Here is a 22,095-nt window from a genome sequence, read left to right as displayed (position 1 = left end):
TGGGATTGGAGGAAGCAGGATTTGAGGCAGTGGATCAGGTCTGCAGTGCACTGGAAACTGTGCCTTAGGTTGTATCTGAAGGAGGAATTGATTGATGGTTCAATGCCAAATGAATCTTTAGATTTGTCAGTTTTTTCACTAGTTCAGCATTTCCTTTTGAATCATCAATGGAACAGTGAGGGCAGGTTGAATCACATTCAGGTTCTGGATCAGGGATTTGGAAGGCTATCAATGGGGTGCAGGCTAAAACTAAACTAGAAGTAAATCAAACTAGATCCCTGGATGTACAGCCAATGGATTAAATTATAAATCATAAGGGAGCAGTAGTAAATCTCTAAAGGCACCAATGGAGCCAAATGTGGAGTTTTCCACACAGTTCTAGACAGTATACTACATTAAACAACAAGCCAAAAGAACTGCAGATGCTGACAATCACTTCTTCAAAGGGTCACTGGACCAAATGCTATCTCTGCTTTCTCTCAACAAATACTGCCAAACCTGCTGAGGTTCTCCAGGGATTTCTGTTTTTGTAGCATACTACAGTATCCAGGAATGGGGGCAGTGCAGAAAGAGAAAAAAAATCATAGAATAGAATCCCTACAGTATGGAAGCAAGCCATTCAGCCCATCAGCTCCACACAGACCCTCCAAGAGCATCCCACGCCTTTCCCTATAGCCCTGGATTTCCAAAGGCCAATCCTCCTAACCTGCAACACCTTTGAATTATGGGAGGAAACTAAAGCACACAGAGAAAACACATGCAGACACAGGAAGAATGTGCAAACTCCACACAGACAATCACCCGAGGATGAAATCAAATTGTGGATTAGTGGTGCTGGAAAAGCACAGCAGTTCAGGCAGCTTCCGAGATGCTGCCTGAACTGCTGTGCTTCTCCAGCACCACTAATCCAGAATCTGGTTTCTAGCATCTGCAGTCGTCATTTTTACCACAAGGCTGGAATCAAACCTGGGTCCCTGGTGCTGTGAGGCAGCAGTGCTAACCACTGAGACACTGTGCTGCCCAGACATTGGTACCCAGTTTAAGGTACTGCATTATGAGGAGAGGTTGAACAGTTTGGGATTTCATAACCCAGAGAAGAGAATTGTGGTGAGCAAAGTTCATTTGCATATTTTAATTAGAATAGATAAATTGAACATTTATAGTATCTTCAAAATTGTCATAAATTCTGGAAAGAGACAAGAGATTCAAGGGACTTTGCAAACAGACTGTTCAGATGAAGGGGAAAACAGTGATTCAACGAGAATTCGCTGGAGAAGTAAGCTGAAGGCCCAGGATAATTCTCTGGACATATGGCTTCAATTCTCATCCTGGGAGCTGAGGGAGTTCTAAGTTCAATGAATAAACCTGGAGCGTAAATCAAATCACAGTTATGGTCCAACCATCGAGAGTTGTAAAACCCATCTGGTTCAATAAGGTTCTTTCACCAAGAAAACTGGTCTGATCTACAAGTGATTCCAGACCAAGAGCAGTAGGGTTGATTCTCAAATGCCCTCAGAATGGTCTAACTTCAAAATCCCAAACTGTTTGCAGAACATAGAATATAGGACAGTACAGACTCTTCGGTCTTCAATATTGTGCTGATCTTTTATCCTACTGTAAGATCAGATTAACCTACATACCTTTTGTTGTACTATCTTCCTTGTGCCTATCTAATAGTTGCTTAAATGTTCCTAATGTATCTGACTCCACTACCACTGCTGACAGTGCATTCCACGCACCTACCACGCTCTGTGTAAAGAACCGACCTCTGACATCTCTCCTAAACCTTCCTTCAATCACCTTAAAATTATGGCCCCTCATGACAGACATAGCACAGATACATTAAACTGGCTACCAATATTTTTATCTCCTTCTGCACTGCCTCCTGTTCCTGGATAACCCCTAGTGTACTGCGGCTTGAGACACTTAGTTCAAAAGCGATTAGGGATTGGTGATGATTACGTCCCAAGAAAGAATGAAGAAAGTAAACTAGACAGATCATGTGGTTTGAAAAGTCTGGATTTACAAATACCACACCCTCCTGCTAAGGTGGTCTTCTGAGAGCCAACACAAAACAACAATAAGTGTCAAGGGGAAATTTCTCTGCTGGACAGAAAACATGAAAACTCCAAAATTACAACTGAGTCAATATACAAGGGAGTGATCACACTCATCCCCTGACCACACGTAGATTTTAATAAGCACAGTGGAAAGCTTGTGTCATATAATCTCTACAGTGTAGAAGCAGGCCACTCAGCCCATTGAATGCAAACTGACCCTCCAAAGAACATTTCACCTCCTACCCTATCTTATGGGCAATTTAGCATGACCAATCTACCTAACCTGCACTTTAGATTAGATTAGATTAGATTCCCTACAGTGTGAAAACAGGCCCTTCAGCCCAACCAATCCACACTGACCCTCTAAAGAGTGACCCACCCAGACCCATTCTTCTACATTTACCCCTTCACCTAACACTACGGGCAATTTAGCATGGCCAATTCACCTAACCTGCACATTTTTGGACTATGAGAGGAAACCGGAGCCCCCGGAGGAAACCCATGCAGACACGGGGAGAATGTGCAAACTCCACCCAGACAGTCACCCGAGGCTGGAATCGAACCTGGGATCCTGGTGCTGTGAGGTAGCAGTGCTAACCACTGAGCCATCACGCTACCCTCAGCATGATCTCATCACAGCTTACAGTGATACAGGTTACTGTCCAATTCTGGTCAAAGTTACATGATCAGCAATGGGTCACATTTCAGATTACAGGGTATAATGGACCACTTATCGAAGTGTTTCTTGATCAGTGCTCAAGGAGAACATCTGGTAATGATTTGATTTAGATTAGATTAGATTACAGATTAGATTAGATTAGATTAGATTAGATTAGATTAGATTACAGTGTGGAAACAGGCCCTTTGGCCCAACAAGTCCACACCGACCCGCCGAAGCGAAACCCACCCATACCCCTACATTTACCCCTTACCTAACACTATGGGCAATTCAGTATGGCCAATTCACCTGACCCTGCACATCCTTTGGACTGTGGGAGGAAACCGGAGCACCCGGAGGAAACCCACGCAGACACGGGGAGAACGTGCAAACTCCACACAGTCAGTCGCCTGAGGCGGGAATTGAACCCGGGTCTCTGGCGCTGTGAGGCAGCAGTGCTAACCACTGTGCCACCGTGCCGCCCACAATGCTCAGGAATAATTAGACAGCTTCATTCTTGAACAATATCTCAACTTCTCAGTGAATGTACATGTACATGTACATGGATCTACATTTGTATCATGAGTCTATCTCCTATGTACAGGGCATTGCTGGAGTAGATATGCAAGACCATCATTTAGGCATTCTCAATTATCTGCCACTTTCCACAGGGGAGGGAGCTCTCTTCCATTTGAGAGGATAATAGAGGCTCCATTAGTACAGGATCTTTCAACATAATCAGTTCTGCAAGCTCATTCTCCCCTCCTCTGAGCGTTTCGAAAGCTTTGTTATTAAGCTAAATTAAGTCAAAAGATTTTCATGAGTTAAAATGCTGAAACTAGCACAAGAGCGGAATAATCTGACTACAGCGGAATAATCTGAACATGGGCTGATACTGTATCGATATACAGGACAGCCATTGGAAGACTCAAACCCATTCATTCACATGCTCATCAAAATTATCACAAACTCTCTGACTGTACCCAAACAAATTGCAGCATTGGTCAGGGATGGAGTTAGCGTAGAGTCCACTCATTACAGGATCAAGCTCTTTTGCCTCTGCTAGGTCACAGAGTCATACAGCATAGAAACTGACCCTTCAGTCCAACCGACTGTGTCGACCAGACATCCCAATCGGACTTAGTCCCATTTGCCGGCACTTATCGCTCTAAACCGTTCCTATTCATATACCCATCCAGATGCCTTTTAAATGCTGTAATTGTACCAGCCTCCACCACTTCCTCTGGCAGCTCATTCCATACACGCACCATCCTCTGCATGAAAAAGTCACCTATCGGGTCCTTTTCAAATCTTTCCCCTCTTACCTCACACCTGTGCCCTGTCATTTTGGACTCATCCACCTTCGAAAAAACCTTGCCTATCCACCCAATCCATGCCCTTCATAATTTTATAAACCTCTATAATGTCACCCCATAACCTCCGATGCTCCAGGGTAAAAAAAACCAACCTATTCAGTCTCTTCCTAGAACTCAAACTCTCTAGTCCCAGCAACATTCTTGTGAATCCAATAGAAGGGTGATCAGAGTTGTACGTAGTATTCCAAAAGTGGCCTCATCAATGTCCTGTACAGCTGCAATATGACATCCCAACTTCTATAATCAATGTTCTAGCCAATGAAAGGAAGTGTGCCAAAAGCCTTCTTCACCACCTTGTCTACCGGTGACTCCACTTCCAAGGAACTATGCATCTGCACTCCTGGGTCTCTTTGTTCAGCAACACTGACCAAGGGCCCTACTATTAACTGAATAGGTCCTGCTCTGATTTGCCAAACTAAAATGCAACACCTCACGTTTACCTAAATTAAACTCCATCTGCCAGTCCTCAGCCCATTGGCCCACCTGATCAACATCCCACCGTACTCTGAGATAATCTTCTTCACAGCCCTCTACCATTACAACCCTATTATTCTTATAGATGACCAAGGTCTCCTTACATACTTGCTTTGCAATTTTCTGCTGACTATTGGGTGGCCTATAATACAATCCCAACAAGGTGATCATCTATTTCTTATTTCACAGTTCCACCCATATAACTTCACTGGACAATGTCCCAGGAATATCCTCCAAATTACAGTCGTAATGTTGTCCCTAACCAAATACCCTACTTCTCTTCCTTGCTAACCTCCTTTTCTATCCTTCCTGTAACATTTATACCCTAGAACATTAAGCTGCTAGTCCTGTTCATCCCTGAGCCACCCATACAGTCCTAGGGTCCTACAGCAGAGACAGGCCCTTTGGCGCAAACTGGATCATTGCGACCAAAATGTCCATCCACGCTAACCCCATTTCCCTGCACTTGGCCCATATCCTTCTAATCCTTTCCTATCCATGTATTTGTCCAAATGCCTTTTAAATGTTGTTAATGTACCCACCTCAACCAGTTCCACTGGCAGCTCATTCCATATGCATACCAACCCCTGCGTAAAAAAGTTGCTCCTCAGATTCCCTTTTATTCTTTCCCTACTAACCTTAAACTGATGCCCTCTAGTCCTCAATTCCCCAACCCTGGGAAAAAGACTAAGTGCATTCACCCATGCCTCTCATGATCTTACAGACTTCTATAAAATCCCCCTCAGTCTCCTACGCTCTAAAGAAAAATGCCCTAGCTTGTCCAACCCCTCCCTGTAACTCAGACCATTGAGTCCTGGCAACATTCTTGTAAATTTCTTCTGCACTCTTTGCAGTTTAATAACAGCCTTGCCTCACTTACATAACTAGTTTTTTTTGTTGGTTTGATTATTTTAACAACAAAAAGATGAACTAATGAATTCATAGAATCATCGAATCCCTATGGTGTGGAGCAAGGCCATTCGGCCCATCAAGTTCACACAGACTGTCTAAAGAGCATCCTAGCCAGACCCACTCTTCCATCCTATCCCTGTAGCCTGCTAATCCAGTTAGCCTGCACATCCCTGGACACGATGGGCATGGCCAATCCACCTAACCTGCACATCTTTGGACTGTGGGAGGAAACTGGAGACCCGGAGGAAACCCACACAGATACTGGAAAATGTGCAAACGTCACACAGACAGTCACCCGAGGCTGGAATCAAACTGGCATACACTTGAGGACTTAACCAGAGGTGCAATTTGGCAAGGACAGAAATCATACTTCTGTGTTCAGACCATGTTAGTTGAGAAAACTAGGAGAGATTATCCTGATGGGACATAGGTGAGAAAGCAGGCACAACACGCTAAAGACAATTCCATTCATGTTCCCATCAAATGAAGCTCTGCACCACATGGTCTCCCAGTAAGATGCCTTCAATGTACATTGGTCCTACCAAACCCTGAATGCCTGCTGTTTGATTTCCAGCTTTCTCGTCTCTACTGAGATCTTGAGTTAAAACAGTCAATGTCACAAACTGATGGCATCCCACAACATTTTGTACCACTGGCATCCCATACCTATTACAATGTTTAAAGATATTTGGATCAGTACACGAATAGGAAAGGTTTGGAGGGATATGGGCCAAGCGCAGGCAGGTGGGACTAGTTTACTTTGGGATTACATTCGGCATGGACTGGTTGGACTGAAGAGTCTGTTTCAGTGCTTTATGGCTGTATGAGCTGGGCAGTATTCCCCTCTGAAACTCATGCGAAAACGTTGCTGGAGAGAAACAGCACTGTTGCAAAATTTAAATAATATTGGCAAACATTCAATGGAAAGGTTGGAAATCTTCGGCAAATATTAGAGGAGGCCCTATTCAGAGAATAGAATCCCGACGGTGCAGAAAGAGGCCATTCGACCCATCAAGTCTGCACTGACCCTCCAAAGTGCATTCCACCCAGTTTGAAGTCAGGACGTACATTTTCTTAAGAGAAACAGACAATGGCGGGTTTTTACATTCGCTATACCATTTCCAGGAAGGCAGCCAGCCCTTGACAATATTTGCAGCTTTCAAGTGGACACACAATGGCTGCAGTCTCAAAATAACGAGCATATTCCACAAGCAGGGTTTGAGATTTTGAAGTACTCAGCCCAGTGATGGTGCCAGCTCATGCTGTTTCCGTGCCTGCTCTTGTCATTCCGGTGAAATACTGTCCCTGATCCTCTCAAATCTAAGTCACCCAGGTGTGAAAGCCCTCACAATCTAGCCTGCTCAGATCAGATACCAGTATCTGTCCCATCTTCCCCCTCTCTCATTAATTACAGGCTCTGCCATTTTCCACTTTAATCCATGCTTGAAGACAGCACTTTCAAAATATTACCCATCAAAGGGAAGCTTAGATGAGCAGCTCCTAACTGTTGCTTACAGACATAATTCCATAGCACAGCAGTTCCATGGCAACTTCATACTATTTCTGATTGTGACAAAGATTAACTTGGAACTAAAATGATCTAAACGTTTGCACACTTGCAGTTAAAATATGTTCCAGTAATGAACAATCGCAGATTCTGAAATTTTAATGATTGAAACCAGCGTAGAGATGTTAACAAAAGAAAGAACTTGCATTTATATAGCACCTATTCGCAACCTCAATGCTTTCAGGTCAATCAAATTCTGAAGTTACATGACTGAAACTAGTGTATACATGTTAATGAAAGAAAGTATCTGCATTTATATAGTGACCTATTTGCAATCTCAATGCTTTAGGACCAATCAGCGTTTGGAATTGCATTGTTGAAGGTTCACTAATGCCCTTAAGGAAAGGAATCTGCCATCCTTACCTTGTCTGGCCTACATGTGACTCCAGACCAACAGCAATGTGGTTGACTCTTAACTATCCCCCTGGGCAATTCAGAATGGGCAATAAATGTTGGCCCAGCCAGTGATGCCCACATCCCATGAGTGAATAAAGAAACCTAGTATATGGATGTTAATGACAGAAAGAGCTTGCATTTATATAGTGCCCTAATCACTATGTCTTTGTTTTCGGGTGAACCAAACATGATTGAGGTAAACATGGCAGCTAATCTCAGCAGGCTCCCACAAACATCAATGAGATAATTACCAAATAATGTCTTATTTAAGCACTGATGGTAGAGAGATAAATACCAGTCGGAAGAAAACTCTTTCACTCATCTGCAAATAGTACCTTGGGTCTTTTACGTTCACCCAAGGGGGCAGAGGGGGTCTAAATTTAATATCTACACCCACACCCTCAGTGCCTCAGCGTTAGCCGTGATTAAGTACTCGAGTGTTTTAAAATAAGTTGGGACTTCACTCAGTAATGTGCCAGGCAGTACTGACACTTCAAAGCATTGAGCTGAAATTCCTCTGTTATTTTGGCGATAGTATTAACCACTTTACCTTAAACAGCTTAGACACTTTTGTCAGAAACGCAGAGGGAGGAATTTCAGATGAACTTTCCACACGGTGGCAAATAAGCATCTATTAGACCGTGAGATACAGGAGCAAAAGGCGGCCATTCAGCCCATCCAGTCTGCTGCACCATTCAATGAGATCCTGGCTGGTCTGATAACCCTCTTTCCTGCCTTTTTTCCCTATAACTCTCGACTCCCTCATGAATGAAAAATCTGACAATTTCAGTCTTGGTTATATTTAATGGCACAACCTCTACAACCCTCTGCAGTAAAGAACTCTACAGATTCACAACACTCTGAGTGAAGAAATTCCTCCTCATCTCTGTTTTAAATGTGTGGCCCATCTCATTGGATAACAACAGCGCTGATGATCTCAGAATTTCTACAAGTGATACATGCAGCTTCTCATCTGTATTTAAATGTTTGTCCATTAGTATTAAGGTCATACAAAATTGAAACAGATCCTTCGGTCCGACCAGTCCATCCCGACCATAATCCCAATCTAAACTAGCCCCACCTGCCTGCTCCTGACCCATATCCCTCCAAACCTTTCTTAGTCATGTATTATCCAAATGTCTTTTAAACATTGTAATTGTACCCATATCCACCAGTTCCTCAGGAAGTTCATTCCACACGCGAACCACCCTCTGTGTACAAAAGTTGCCCCTTGTGTTTTTTTAAAATCTCTCTCCTCTCACCTTAAAAATATACCCCCTAGTCTAGAAATCCCACATTTTAGGGAAATTCTTTAATTTGACAGGGTAGTGTCATAACTTGTCGACATCACACCCAGTGGTTACTTGCCTCATGCTGTCCAATCAGGAAACAAGAATTGTCTGTGGTTGCATAGATATTTGTAACCCACATAATCTCATCTCGCCAAAGTAGGAGATATGATATCAAAACGCAGCAGCTTATGACCTCAATAGAAAAGGGTTCTCACGAAAATAAAACTACTCCTGACTTGACAAGAATCCAAGATAATTAATAGGTGCTGGCTGCGCCCAAACATTCACCGACTTGTCACTCCAACCAAATATTGTAAATCTGTCTCCTTCATCCTACCAGAACAATTTTTCAAGGCTATGTGTACTCCAAAGCAAAACATTCACATTCCACTTCCCTTTGATCACTGCTCTACCTGAATGTTAAGGAAACGTTTCTTGCAACATTAGGAGATGGAAAACTGAGGCCAGGATAAAATTGAAGTGAATTAATATTTCCTGATCGACATGTTCAGCAATGTTATTCCAAAGGTCTGGAACAGGTATAACTTGAACCTAGGCCTCCCAGCCAGAAGGTATGGACACTACTACCATGCCACAAGACCCTTACCATTAGCTAATGTAGATGGTGTTTTCATAAATCGATTTAGAGATGTTATGACACACTGCTGGACTGGGTGAGACTTGAATCGAGGCCACCTAGCCCAGAGGTACAGACACTGTGCCATAAAGTGAGATTATCTACTCAGTTAAAAGCCTAGTCCATCAGTCAAGGAAATTACGCTTAATCTGTACTCTTAACGCCATACATTTATCTTTGTGCCAGACCCTTCTCCATAACTCTGCGCAGTTCGACAAATTCAAATGACAAAAAGAGTGTGGAGGTTGTGTTTGATGAGTGAGGGCTGTGGGGAATGGAAAGAGAAGAAATGTTGCAGTGTAAGCTATGAGTTGGAATGCAATTCCTGAAAGGGTGCTGGCTGAAGTTTCAATATTTCTACAGAGAGCTGGAAATTGAATTGAACTGAAAAGGAAATTGCAGGTGTGTGGAGAAAGTGTGGCAGAATGGAACGAAATGGATAGCGCTTTCATCGAACTAGCAGGGCTTGATGGGCCAAATCACTTCCGGCTGTGCTGCACAGTATAAGGATTCTAATAGCCAAACACATTATTCCCATTACACCACTACCACTCAAATGGATAGTATAACAGCATCTGTGCGATACTGAAGTGTCACCTTTTGTATGGAATCAATGTTGGACTAACCCTGAGGGTGTAATTAAAAGCCACACTAATCCTCGAGCTATTGATGGAGTGTCGCAGACAAATAGGCACTGAACAATCACCAACAAACGACCTCAAAATTTGTGGCCACTTAGTGCGCAGGGGAGAGCATCCAGCACCCTTGAAAGCATTATCCAGAGTGATTCAAGCTTTCAGCACAGGGGCAGGGAAACGATGAGGCAAAAATACTTACTACCAAAAAGTGGATCCAACAACATCACTACAATAAAAGCCAGAACACAACTGCATGTATTTCACAACTATTCTTCTCTCCTCAATTCCCCCCTGTCCATACCTAAAGGCACAACTTCCTTGCTGAAGGAGTAGGTTGTATATTCCAGTGACCGCCTGGTATCTGCTTTAGGCTCAGTAAACACTATTCAATCATGAGAGATCATAAAATAGAATCAAACACCACACAAACATTTAACCACAAGGGTCACTTGCTAATAATTAGATGCGTGACCCTTGGCCAGGTTTCCTCTCCCTATCTCGGTGGTGGGGGTGGGGGGGGGGGGGGTTTTACTAATGACCCTGTCGATGCCTGGCCTCTTTTGTTTTGTTAATAAGCCTTGTTGGTCGACCACAGACTGCAACACAACAACTTCCTTGTGAACTGGACAACATGTTTAGTTGCCACAGAAATCTGCCAATACTCTCCATGATGAATATACCTTTCATACTGAATGTCAGACTTTATACACAAGGTATACAAAATCTGAACTCTCCTCAAACACGTATGCCAGAGTTCCAGTTTTCTGACCCAGAGACGCCCAAAGAATTTACAAAGTAAACATAGTAGTCAAGCAAATACTAGTCTTGCAAAACTTCCAAAACACATCAATTATTTGGCCTCTTATTTGGCAGTAATTTCTAAGAAAACTTATGCACAAGCAGTAACTTGAGACAGAGTGAACCATGATAATGTCAAACTTTGTAACCATGCTTCCGACTTCACTCCATCCATGAGCAATGCCACAGGATGTAATCAAGAGTCCAACTTCTTGCACATCACCAATCAAATCTGTGGGATTGCATGTTAAGCCAGGCCTAGAATAGACAAACTTTTCTCATTAACACAAAGACCTTGCTGGTTTGGTAAAATAGACAGTGAAGATCCCTTGTAAAAAGCAATTGCCTGAAATGATTTATGCCACTGCAATTATTTTTCACAAATTTCTGGAAACATTTTTCTTTCTAATGCAGATGAATAATTAGTGGTATATCATTAATAAGATAACACATTCATTAGGAAGTTTCTAAAAAGCTATCTAACTTCATGGAAAGTTTCCCATTGACTTAGAAATTCTTCAGAATTTCAGACAGATTCTGATCAGGGCCCTGATATGACATTAGGAAAGAAAATTAGAGCATTTAGAATGAAGAGGGGAATGAGAGTGGGGGAATACTTTGGCATGGATTGAGAGATTAATGTAAAGAAAATACAAGAGTAGGAATAAATGGAGAGCCACACAATGGCTCAGTGATTAGCACTGCTGCCTCACAGTGCCAGGGACCCGGGTTCAATTCCAGTCTCGATCATCTGTCTGTGTGGATATTGCATGTTCTCCCTGTCTCTGCATGGGTTTACTCCCACAGTCCAAAGATATGCAGGTTAGATGGATTGGCTGTGTTCAATTGCCCAATGTATTTAGGGATGTGTAGGTTAGGTGGATTAGCCATGGGGAATGTAGAGTTACAGGCATAGGATAGAAGCTGTGTCTGGGTGAGATGCCATTCAGAGGATCAGTATGGACATAATAGGCCGAATGGTCTGCTTCCACACTGCAGTTTTCAAGTTGGCAGGCTGGGGTACTATAAGGATCAATGTTGAAACTCAGCTATTCATGATCTATCCACGAATTGAATGTGGGAACGAAATGTAATATTTCCAGGTTTGTAGATGACATTAAACTCAGCGTGAGTGTGATTTGCAAGGAGGATGCAAAGATGCTTCAAGGGGATTTGGCGAGGCAAAGTGAAATTTGGCAGATGGATTACGATATGGAGAAAGGTGCGGTTATCCACTTTGGGAGTAAAAAAGCATAAATACAGGGCACATCTTAAACAGTGAGAAACATTGAATTTCAGAGGGCCTAGTTCATAAGTCACTGAAATTAAACATACAGGTACATCAAGCCATTGAGAAGGTAAAATGATCTGTTGGCCTTTATTACAAAAGGATTTCGGTACAGAAATAAAGGTGTCTTACTGCAATTACACCCAGCCTTGGTGAGACCACACCTGCTGCAGCTTTGATCGCCTTACCTATAGCAAGATATACTCATCATAGAGGGTGTACAATGAACGTTCACCAAACTAATCCCCGGGATGGAGAAAGAAGAAATAGATAGTGCCTTCACTCTCCAGACTTTAGAAAAATGAGAGGGGGTCTCATTCCCAGATTACAGAATTCTTGTAGAGATTGACAAAAATGCAGGGAAGATGTTTCCTATTGCTGGGGGTTTCTAGAACGAGGAGAGAGATGCTCTCAGAATGGGGGGGAAAGGCCATTTATTATCAGCGATGAGGAGGAACTGCTTCACTCAGAGTGTGGAAAATCTTTGAAATTCTTTTCCCTCGAGGGCTTTGGAAGCTCAGTCTTTGCGTATATGTCTTTATACAAGTCAAAACCATTGGGATAGTGCAGTAGAATGGATTTGCAGGTAGAAGATGAGTCAAAATCTCATTGAAGGGCAGAGTGGATGCGAAAGGCTTCGCCTGCTCCTATTCCTTATATTGTGCCCCAGAGTATGTAACCTATAGTTTTCAACTTGTCTTGCATCCATGTGTACTGAAGCAGTAAAAACCTGCAAAACAGAGTGTGTGGGATGAGGCACCTGATGAGTCAGGTCTAGAACCTCTTGTGGCTTTGGAACTCATGAGTAAAGCGGACCTGAGGTCACCTTACCTCAAACCCCCATCTCACCCCCTCAGTAATTTTGCATGCATCAAATATTCTGCCTTCGCTGTTTTGTTCCTATTATTAAATTTCACAACGCGGCCACTTTGAACATCAGCTCTGCTTTCAGGCTGGGTCTCTCTCTCTGAGTTACTCCATCGTCCTGCCAATACCACTAGATGATTGGGTCAATTTCTTCTTTCTTCTGGATCAATCTGCATGGAGAGGAAATGCTCCCCATCCCATTCGATTCTCAACCCCATCAGTCCTCGCCCACATTTGTGCTACCTCTTGATTGTTTCAATGCACTCATCTGTTCCACTCTCCATAATTTAAGTTCATCGAAATCTCAAATGCCTGTGTCCTTTCTTCCACCAGTTTGCCCATCACCCTTGCACTCAAATGTTGAATGCCAATCGAGCAACGACTTGTTTTTTGTAATTCTTACCCAACTTTTCAAGTTCTTCAATGACTTAGCTCTTACTCACTTCTATGGTCCAGCCCTCTAATGGTCAGTGATAACTCTGCTCTTCCAATCTGGCTTTGTATGCATCCTAAGTTTAATTGCTCCATTACTGATGGCCATAATCAATCCCTGTACTCTGGAGATCGCTCCCTAAACCTCTCTGCCTCTCCACCTTGTTTCTTCCTGTAAAATACTTCCAAATAAAATCCACCTCTTTGAGCAAGCTTCTGGTCGCCACTCCTAATATGTGGGTCAGTGCCACGTTTTGTTGGTAATGCTCTTATGAAATGCCTTAGGACAAAAAAGGTGCTATAAAAATGCATGCTGCCAATGGTGCTGTTGTTGTCAGGGATCAGAACAAATGTTTAACTGAGGGAAATAGGATCAAAAGGTTACAATTTAACCTTGGACCCTAGATGTTGAAGATTCAGGCAGTAGAACTGCACTAATGTCCTTATTCCTTTCAATTTTTCACTATTATATTAACTGCCACCGCACAGTCTGAAACTGGCTTATTTCAGATATTAATGTAATAAAATCACCAAGGCCAGTGATTTATGGCTTACACAAAACAAACAGACAAATCTGCTGCATTCAATCCCTGAAATGCTGTGAAAATCCCAGAATCCTACTTAATAAAATTGTAATTTGACTTCTCCACGCACCAGAAACTGGAGTACCCGAAAATCACTTTTCACTACCTCCTTCCCACTGTCAACACATAGAAACAAAACCCTTAAAAAAGAATCATCAACAGTTATCGCGAGCTAGTGTACACCCCACCGACCCCCAAAAAAAACAAGAACAAGGCAGGTTTAGATGGAACCCATTTCAAGAGAGTTAGACAAATAAAGGTTGACAGTAAAAGGTCTTCATTGTTTGTGATTTTCTCAGTGTTGTAAGAAGGTGAAAACAATGGTTTCTTGTAAATAATTGAGTAGCTTGGTGTCCTGGCCAGTCAGTCAGGAAAAGAAGATCCCAGGATGTGGCTGTAAGTTTGCTCACTGAGCTGGAAGGTTAATTTTCAGATGTTTCGTCACCATACTAGGTAACATCCTTAGTGAGCCTCCGGTGAAGCGCTGGTGTGCTGTCCCTCTTTCTATTAATGTGTTTCGGGTTCCTTGGGTTGGTGATGTCATTTCCTGCATTGATGTCATTTCCAGTATTGGTAATGCCATTTCCTGTTCTTTCTTTCCGAGGGTAGTGGATGGGGTCCAAGTCAATGTGTTTGTTGATAGAGTTCTGGTTGGAATGCCATGCTTCTAGGAATTCTTGTGTGTGTCTCTGTTTGGCTTGTCCTAGGATGGATGTGTTGTCCCAGTCGAAGTGGTGTCCTTCCTCATCTGTATGTAAGGATAATAGTGAGAGTGGGTCATGTCGTTTTGTGGCTAGTTGATGTTCATGTATCCCGGTGGCTAGTTTTCTGCCTGTTTGTCCAATGTAGTGTTTGTTACAGTCCTTGCAAGGTAGGTTGTAAATGACATTCATTTTGCTTGTTGTCTGTTTCGGGTCTTTTAAGTTCACCATCTGCTGTTTAAGTGTGTTGGTGGGCTTGTGGGCTACCATGATGACCCCAGTTTGGACATCTCATGCAGGATGAGTTGCAAGGACAGCTGAGTGGAGGGGAAGGCGAAGGCAAGAGAAGCAGCTTTTCCTCCCCCCCTACCCCTCCACCATCGGGGGAGAGGTTTAAATGGAACCCATTTCAAATCCTGCCTGCCTAATTTCACATTCTGCTGAAGTCAACCAAAAGTGGACATCTGACTGAAACCCACCCTGTTCCTGATTCTTACCAAGCACGTCCGATGGAGGAACAGTTTTTTAAAGGTGCGTGCCACAAGACTGAATCATACAGAGTACTCGGAACGTTTGAAGCAACAAACTGCAAGCCATGAACCAAATGTTGGTTGTTTCAGGAACGTGACTGACTACAAAATCAAATTTGTGCCTTCCATCAGCGATGGCCACCAAACCTAGACCAACAGAAACCACACCAAGCAAACAGAAGAGGCAGTGACTCAGACAGAGGTCTGTGGGATGTGTATCTGTCCCCAGTATCTCATTCTCCTCCTGTAACAGCATTGATTCCAAACTTCAATCACCTATTTAACCCGGAGAAGCATCTCCATCAAGACAAAACTTATGTTTACCGGAAGTCCTGACGTGTCTTCTTCAGCAGTAGTTAGAGCTAAGGGACTGGGAATCATAACCATTTAAGAAATAGGAGAAAGCAGAACTATCATCTAGACCTGTGTCATAAAGCTCTTTTAACCCACTCAATAGAATCCCATTGACCTTTCTGCTTGAACTCCACTTTCAGACCCCTCCCAATATCTCTCAAGCAGCTCAACTTCCTTACGAGAAACCGTGCTTTTCATCTTCTTACAACGCAGTGGGACAATCGCAAATAATGTCAACCTCGTCTCAGTCCCAACTTCATCTGTCCAACTTTGCCAATACCACATTAGTTTGTTTTTTGATGTATCGTTCCAGCATTATCACCTCCACTACTCTATTACTTTCTCTTTCAAACAAATGTACTAAATTGCACCAAAAAAAACTGAGAACAGCAGAGACCATTATATAACCACAGAATCCCTAAATGTAGAAGTAGGCCATTCAGCCCATCGAGTCTACAACAACCATCTGAACCGCATTCATCCCAGGCCCACGCCCCACCTTTTTATTATAGACAAAGATATATCATGATAGAGAGATAGACAGACAGACAGACCGAATAATAGGTCGACAGATAGACCGAGAGACAGATAGTTAGATTGATAATTAGATAGACTAATAGACAAATAGATTACAGCGGTGCTGGAAAAGCACAGCAGGTCAGGCAGCATCCGAGGAGTAGGAAAATCGACGTTTCGGGCAAAAGCCCTTCATCAGGAATAAAGGCAGGGTGCCCTCCACTCTGCAGGCCCCCTGCCTCTATTCCTGATGAAGGGCTTTTGCCCAAAACGTCGATTTTCCTGCTCCTCAGATGCTGCTTGACCTGCTGAGCTTTTCCAGCACCACTCTAATCTAGACTCTGGCTTCCAGCATCTGCAGTCCTTGTTTTTACCTGACAGACAGATAGACAGATGGGTAGATTAATAAATAGATAGACTGATAGAAAGACAGATAGATATTACGACGGATATATAAGATATAGATATGATTATAGATCAACCCTACTACATATTTGACTTTTCACTACATCCCTCAATCTCATTGTGCCCCAGGCACTCATCAAATTGCCTCTTGAACCCACTTGTACTGTTCCTTTCCCTCGTAATTTATTCCACTTGTCTATTACCCTTGTGGGTCGTACTTATCCAACTGACTTCCTTTCTTATTCCCAGGTTGCTTTCCCCTTCTGTTCTTCGCTGTCAGGCACTGCACACTGGGAGTTTGGTGCCAAATCCTTTAGAAAAAGTTTTGAAACAAGAGAGTAGCAGGGCCAGCCGGCTGTTAGTTACTAAGCAACCTTCTGAAATTCAGTCAATCATTCTGCGATTTTTTTTGTCCCAGAGCTGGAAGTAGCTATAAGCCTATTTTAAAACTGCAGAAGAATTCCCTCATTCCTCTCCTGTTTTACATGGTTCCTGCATCATGAACCCATCAAAAATCAAAAGTACCCCTTCTCCCAGCAACATTGGTGACCTCTGACCTAACCTGGCCTTAGGTCAGGGGTGAACAAGACGATTGTGATCAGGCCTCGTCACTCAGGGCGCCAGGAAAAGCTCAGCGAACAGAAATATTTGAACTAGGGAACACAGTTTAAGATTAAGACTGGGATGAGGAGAGATTCTCTCACCGAAAGGGTCACTGGCCTGTTGCATTCTCTTCCCCAGCAAACAGTGGTGACTGGGTCATCGAATTTATTCAAGATTGAGCGAGATAGACTCTTTATAGACAAGATAGCCCAGAGGTTGAAGAAGGGTGGTGGCAGAGGAGGGGTGGGGGTGGATGAAACCTCAACCAGAACCACCATGATCTTGCCAAATGGCAGAACAGGTCAAATGGACTACCCTGTTCTTAAATGCTATCTTTCTAAGTATCACTGGAGGCAACAACTCTCTGTTCCTGCCCTGTTTTTCATGAGATCCCTATATTTAAAGGAGAATATACTTGCAGCGGAGATGACAAAGCAGTCTAGATTCACTGGATCGGTTCCTAGAATGATTACCTCTGTCAACTGTACCAATATTCTCTGGAGCTTAGAAGAGTGAGAGGTGGTGATCTTTTTAATACACACAAGTTTCTGAAGTGGCTTGACTGACAGACATAAAAAAGCATTACCCACTGACTGAGAGTTCAAAATCTCAGGAAGAAGAGCTGATCGTTGAGGACTGAGACGAGGAAATATTTCTTCACTCAGAGGGTTATGAACCTTTAGAATTCTCTGCCCCAGAGAGCTGTGGCTGCTCCATCGCTTAATTATACTCAAGGTTGAGATTTCTGGTCTCTTGGGAAATTAAGAGATGTAGGGAATGGGCAGAAAAGTAGAGTTGAGGCCAATGATCTACCATGGGTCATACTGAATGGTGGAGCAGGCTTCAGTGGCTGAATGGTGTACCACTGTTCCTATTCTTTATGCTCCCTCATTGATCCACTCTGTTTATTAAAAGCTCTCACCATGTTACTGCTCTGAAGCTAGATTCGGTTCCTGCTCCAATTGTTGGCATCAATCAAGCTGCTCAAAGATTTGACAAAACTGAAAACGGAACAATTTCAACCAGTCAGACATCCATTTATCAAACCTAAATAAGAGTTCTGGTTCTGTTCAAATGTCTGTTTCCATCATCATTTGCATTACTGATCACATTGCCTATGATCAAGTTGAACCACAACCAACCTGTCCCTGTGGGACACAGTGATTTCTACATGATCACAAGATATGAAATTTGATGATCCAATATCTGACCAATAGGACAAACCCGGATCCAGCACGTTCAAACACATTCATTTTCAAACAGGTCATGATGACCTACAAAACACCACTGCAAGTACAATTGATGGAGGCTACGAATATTTTGCATGCCATGCTATACTGTAGTTTGCTTCAACAATGAAAATCCCAAAATACAGCCGCCACTTACAAGCAGGTGGAGCTCACATATTTTCTGTGACAAAAAACTGTGATCAATCAATCGATGAGCACAAAAGCATCTCCATGACTCATTACCTCTTTGCTGTTATCCAGATACAAGCTCCAGGGTATTGTGTTAAAGTGACACCCAGGTCTGTGTGTCCATGAAAGCCCAAGTTCCACAGCATTTTCCTGCATAGAGTTCCAGGCAGTTTTCTTACAAGTGGGAGGGGTCAGCATCAGCCCCTCCTGAAGCCTAGCAGTGGGCTGGCCAATTAAACTTCAGCAGGTGACAAGCAGGATAGGAGGCATTTGCATGGAACGGGAACACAAATTACTTAGAACAAGGTTACCACAATAAAAATGCAGGAGGCAGTAATTGTGCTTATCTATAAAGGTAAAGTCACCATAGTCCTACTCTTGACAACTGGTGGTGGTTTAACCCTGAGGGTCACCACACCTCAGGTGAGGTTGAGAAGGCAGAAGCTTCATGGTAACCTCAGCCAGTGTGGGAATTGAATCCATGCTGTTGGCATTGCAAGCCTGTGGATGGCCATCAACACGGTGAAAAATGTTCTTTGGTCAGACCAAAACTAGTTGGTCTTGCAGAGCAAGGAATTGACCCTGGCTGAGTTTTGCAAACTGACACATCCCAAGGTCCAGGACTACGTGCTGAGGGATGAACTAAAGCTCAGGACAGCTGTCACCAAGGCCCAGTGGGGAAAGACCATTGTCTGAGGTCTTTCTGCTGAAGTTAAATGGGGAGTCTACCTGGTCAGGTATACGCCCCCTAACAAGCCACCTTCCCCTGCCACCGCAGGAATTGCAAAACCTGCACCTACACCTTCCCCCTTACCACCGTGCAAGGTCCCAAAGGGGCCTTCCACATCGATCAAAGTTTCACCCGCACTTTCACCCATGTTATTTATTGTATCCACTGCTCCCGATGTAATCTCCTCTACACTGGGGAGACTGGACACCTTCTCACAGAGCACTTCAGAGAACATCTTCAGGACACCCGCACTAATCAACCCCCCCCCCCCCCCCCCCCGCCCCATGGCCGAACATTTCAACTCCCCCTCCCACTCTGCCGAGAACATGTTGGTCCTGGGCCTCCTCCATCACCACCCGACGCCTGGAGGAAGAACGCCTTATCTTCTGCATCAATTTGGACTTCACCAGTTTCCTCATTTCCCGTCTCCCCACCTTACCCCAGTTCCAACATTCCAGCTCAGCACCGTCCTCATGACTTGTCCTACCTGTCAATCTTCCTTCACACCTATCCACTCCACACTCCCCTCTGACCTATCACCTTTACCCCCACCTCCATCCACCTATTGCACTCTCAGCTACCTTCTCCCCAGCCCTACCCCCTCCCATTTACCTTTCCACACCCAAGGCTCCCAGGCTCATTCCTGATTAAGAGCTCCAGCCCAAAACGTCAATTTTCCTGCTCCTCGGATGCTGCCTGATCTGCTGGGCTTTTCCAGCAACACACTCTCAACTCTGATCTCCAGTGTCTGCAGACCCTATTGTCTCCTTAGACAGGCAGGAGGTTGGAAGAACTCACCAGGTCAGGCAGCATCAGCAGCTGGAGAAGTTTGAAGTTTCGGATGCAACCCTTCTTCAGGATGTTAAATCAGGATCCATTCAGTTATCAGACTCTGCCAATGCCTCAAATATAGGTAAATATATTATTGCACAAGTAAGAAATACCCTTGGTTTAACTGTTCTGAGGAAGAGTCTCTAGACCCAAAACATTAACTCTGATTTTTCCACACAGATGCTGTCAGACCTGCTGAGTGTTTCCAGCAATTTCTGTTTTTGTTTCTGATTTCCAGCAGTTCTTTCATGTTTACCTTGGGTTTGTTTGTTGGATAGAGACAAATTCCAACATCTATTTATTCCTTCATATGCTACTGCACAGAACCAAACGGCTTTAGGGACGATGTGTGTTCTATCAAGATTTTCTTTGTGAATAAAGTAGATTTTTGAAATTAAAAGAAAACAGCCAACTGAACTAACCCACCCTCTGCAGCTTAGCTATAACCCATTTCAGAAAGTTATAAACCTACCCTTTGGTGATTCACTTCTTTGCCTCTTGGTTTCTGGACAATCACTATTGTTGTTTGGTGAACATACTCTTCGCTTTCCTAAAATTTCATCTGTTGCGTGGGTTGGGGGGAGGTGGGAGAGAAGAGAGCAAAGAATGGTCATTATACTTTATCAAAGACCACCTGTACATCATTACACTATGGACTTTGTTGCCTTGCGTTGTTTATGCATCAATACTGCAAAAATTTATGACAAAGTCTTGTTGCTTTTTTTTTACTTCTCCTTCACTGCACCATAATTTTCCTTCCGCTGTAAATTTTGGATTTCCAACTCTTCCCCCCGCCCCCCCCTCCCGCCCCCCCCCCCCCCCCACCACCCCATCCCCACTCACTTCTCCTTTTTCCTTTCCTGAGCTAATTAATCCCTGTGTCTAAGCACCAGAGATCTCTAAATCAATTGAGGCAGAGAGTAGCTGAAGCGCACACGTTAAAAATAAACTGACCTTGTTTGCTATTTTGTCAGAACAAAATACTTCGCATCAGGCTGAACAACATTCGAGCAGAACGTGGACACCACTCGCCACAAATTGCCCCGCATCTGCATAAATCAAGCTGCAAATTTTACCCATGCCTTCTCAAGATTGTTTTCAGAATCCTCCTTACTTATTTCCTTCCTCTAATCTGCTGCCTTTCCCCCTCTCTCAGCCTGCTTAGGTCTTCTCTCCTGGTTCTAAACCTCTTGTGAGTCCCATTATTTTAGTTCCACCCTCTTGTTCCCCTTAGATTCTCACTTTCCTCCTGCTGGACTATGTGGCAATGGATAATCCTTACATCCGTGGCACTCTCTCTCTCTTAACACCGACGCCAGCTTCTAATATACAATTACAGCGTACACTGAACAGATTTAAAATCAATATGTTCCTAATATCGTTGGTGAGACTGAAAGCATGATGCTGCATACGAACAGGAAGCAGCAGTGTGTGCATTTCAAACAACAAATTTTCAGCTGTCAGGTGCTTATTAACCAAACTGAGGAGACAGACACATGCAGCAACATTCATTCCTTCTGACTGATGAATTCAGAATGCTGCAGATCACTTATTAAACCCACACCAGCCCTTCTTGCTCGCCTTCAAAGTTAAGTGTTACAATCACTGGGAAAGAAAAAGCACAGCCAGACTCTATCCCCAGCTTGTGCTGACTTAGCCCCGAGCAGCTCAGGAGGCAGCAATGTAATTGTCCTCGAGCTCCCTTAGATTACGGGAGGGTGAGGGTGGTGGAAGGGGCAGAAATAAATCTGCCTGGATTCTCACTCCTACTTTCAATCTATTAACCTTTGCTGGAGAGTGCATTAGCTTGGAAATGTGGGCAGAAACAGGTTCGAGCCTAACCCTGGTGCCACAAATGGCCATACAGCCTGCTGAGGTTCACTGTCTTTCATGGAATCATAGGACCCCTGCAGTGTGGAAGATGGCCACTCAGCCCTTCGAGTCTACACTGACCCTCCAAAGAGCATCCCACCCAGACTCACCCTTCTACTCTATGTCTGTAACCCATGGCTCATCCAACTGCACATC

The 22,095-nt window shown here is 43.6% G+C and overlaps 1 protein-coding gene across 8 annotated transcripts in view; it reads right to left on the bottom strand.

Moving 5' to 3' along the window:
• The window catches only part of samd11 (sterile alpha motif domain containing 11), a 321,465-nt gene that overhangs the window by 119,162 nt on the left and 180,208 nt on the right, over nt 1–22,095 (bottom strand). For 7 of the 8 annotated variants that reach the window (XM_043676142.2, XM_043676144.2, XM_043676143.2 and 4 more), the window contains one exon: nt 20,540–20,629. The exons of the other annotated variant lie outside the window; for it this stretch is intronic. In XM_043676142.2, the coding sequence (XP_043532077.1) occupies nt 20,540–20,629 (90 nt within the window). The remainder of the gene's footprint in view (nt 1–20,539; nt 20,630–22,095) is intronic. 8 annotated transcript variants of the gene reach the window in all.

The sequence above is a fragment of the Chiloscyllium plagiosum genome, unplaced genomic scaffold (genome assembly GCF_037043375.1).
Source record: "Chiloscyllium plagiosum isolate Xiang-an unplaced genomic scaffold, Cpla_swu_hap1 HiC_scaffold_37, whole genome shotgun sequence".
NCBI classification, from domain to species: Eukaryota; Metazoa; Chordata; class Chondrichthyes; order Orectolobiformes; family Hemiscylliidae; genus Chiloscyllium; species Chiloscyllium plagiosum.
The sequence above is the reverse complement of the archived record's forward strand: the minus strand, read 5'-3'. Positions and strand labels throughout refer to the sequence as shown.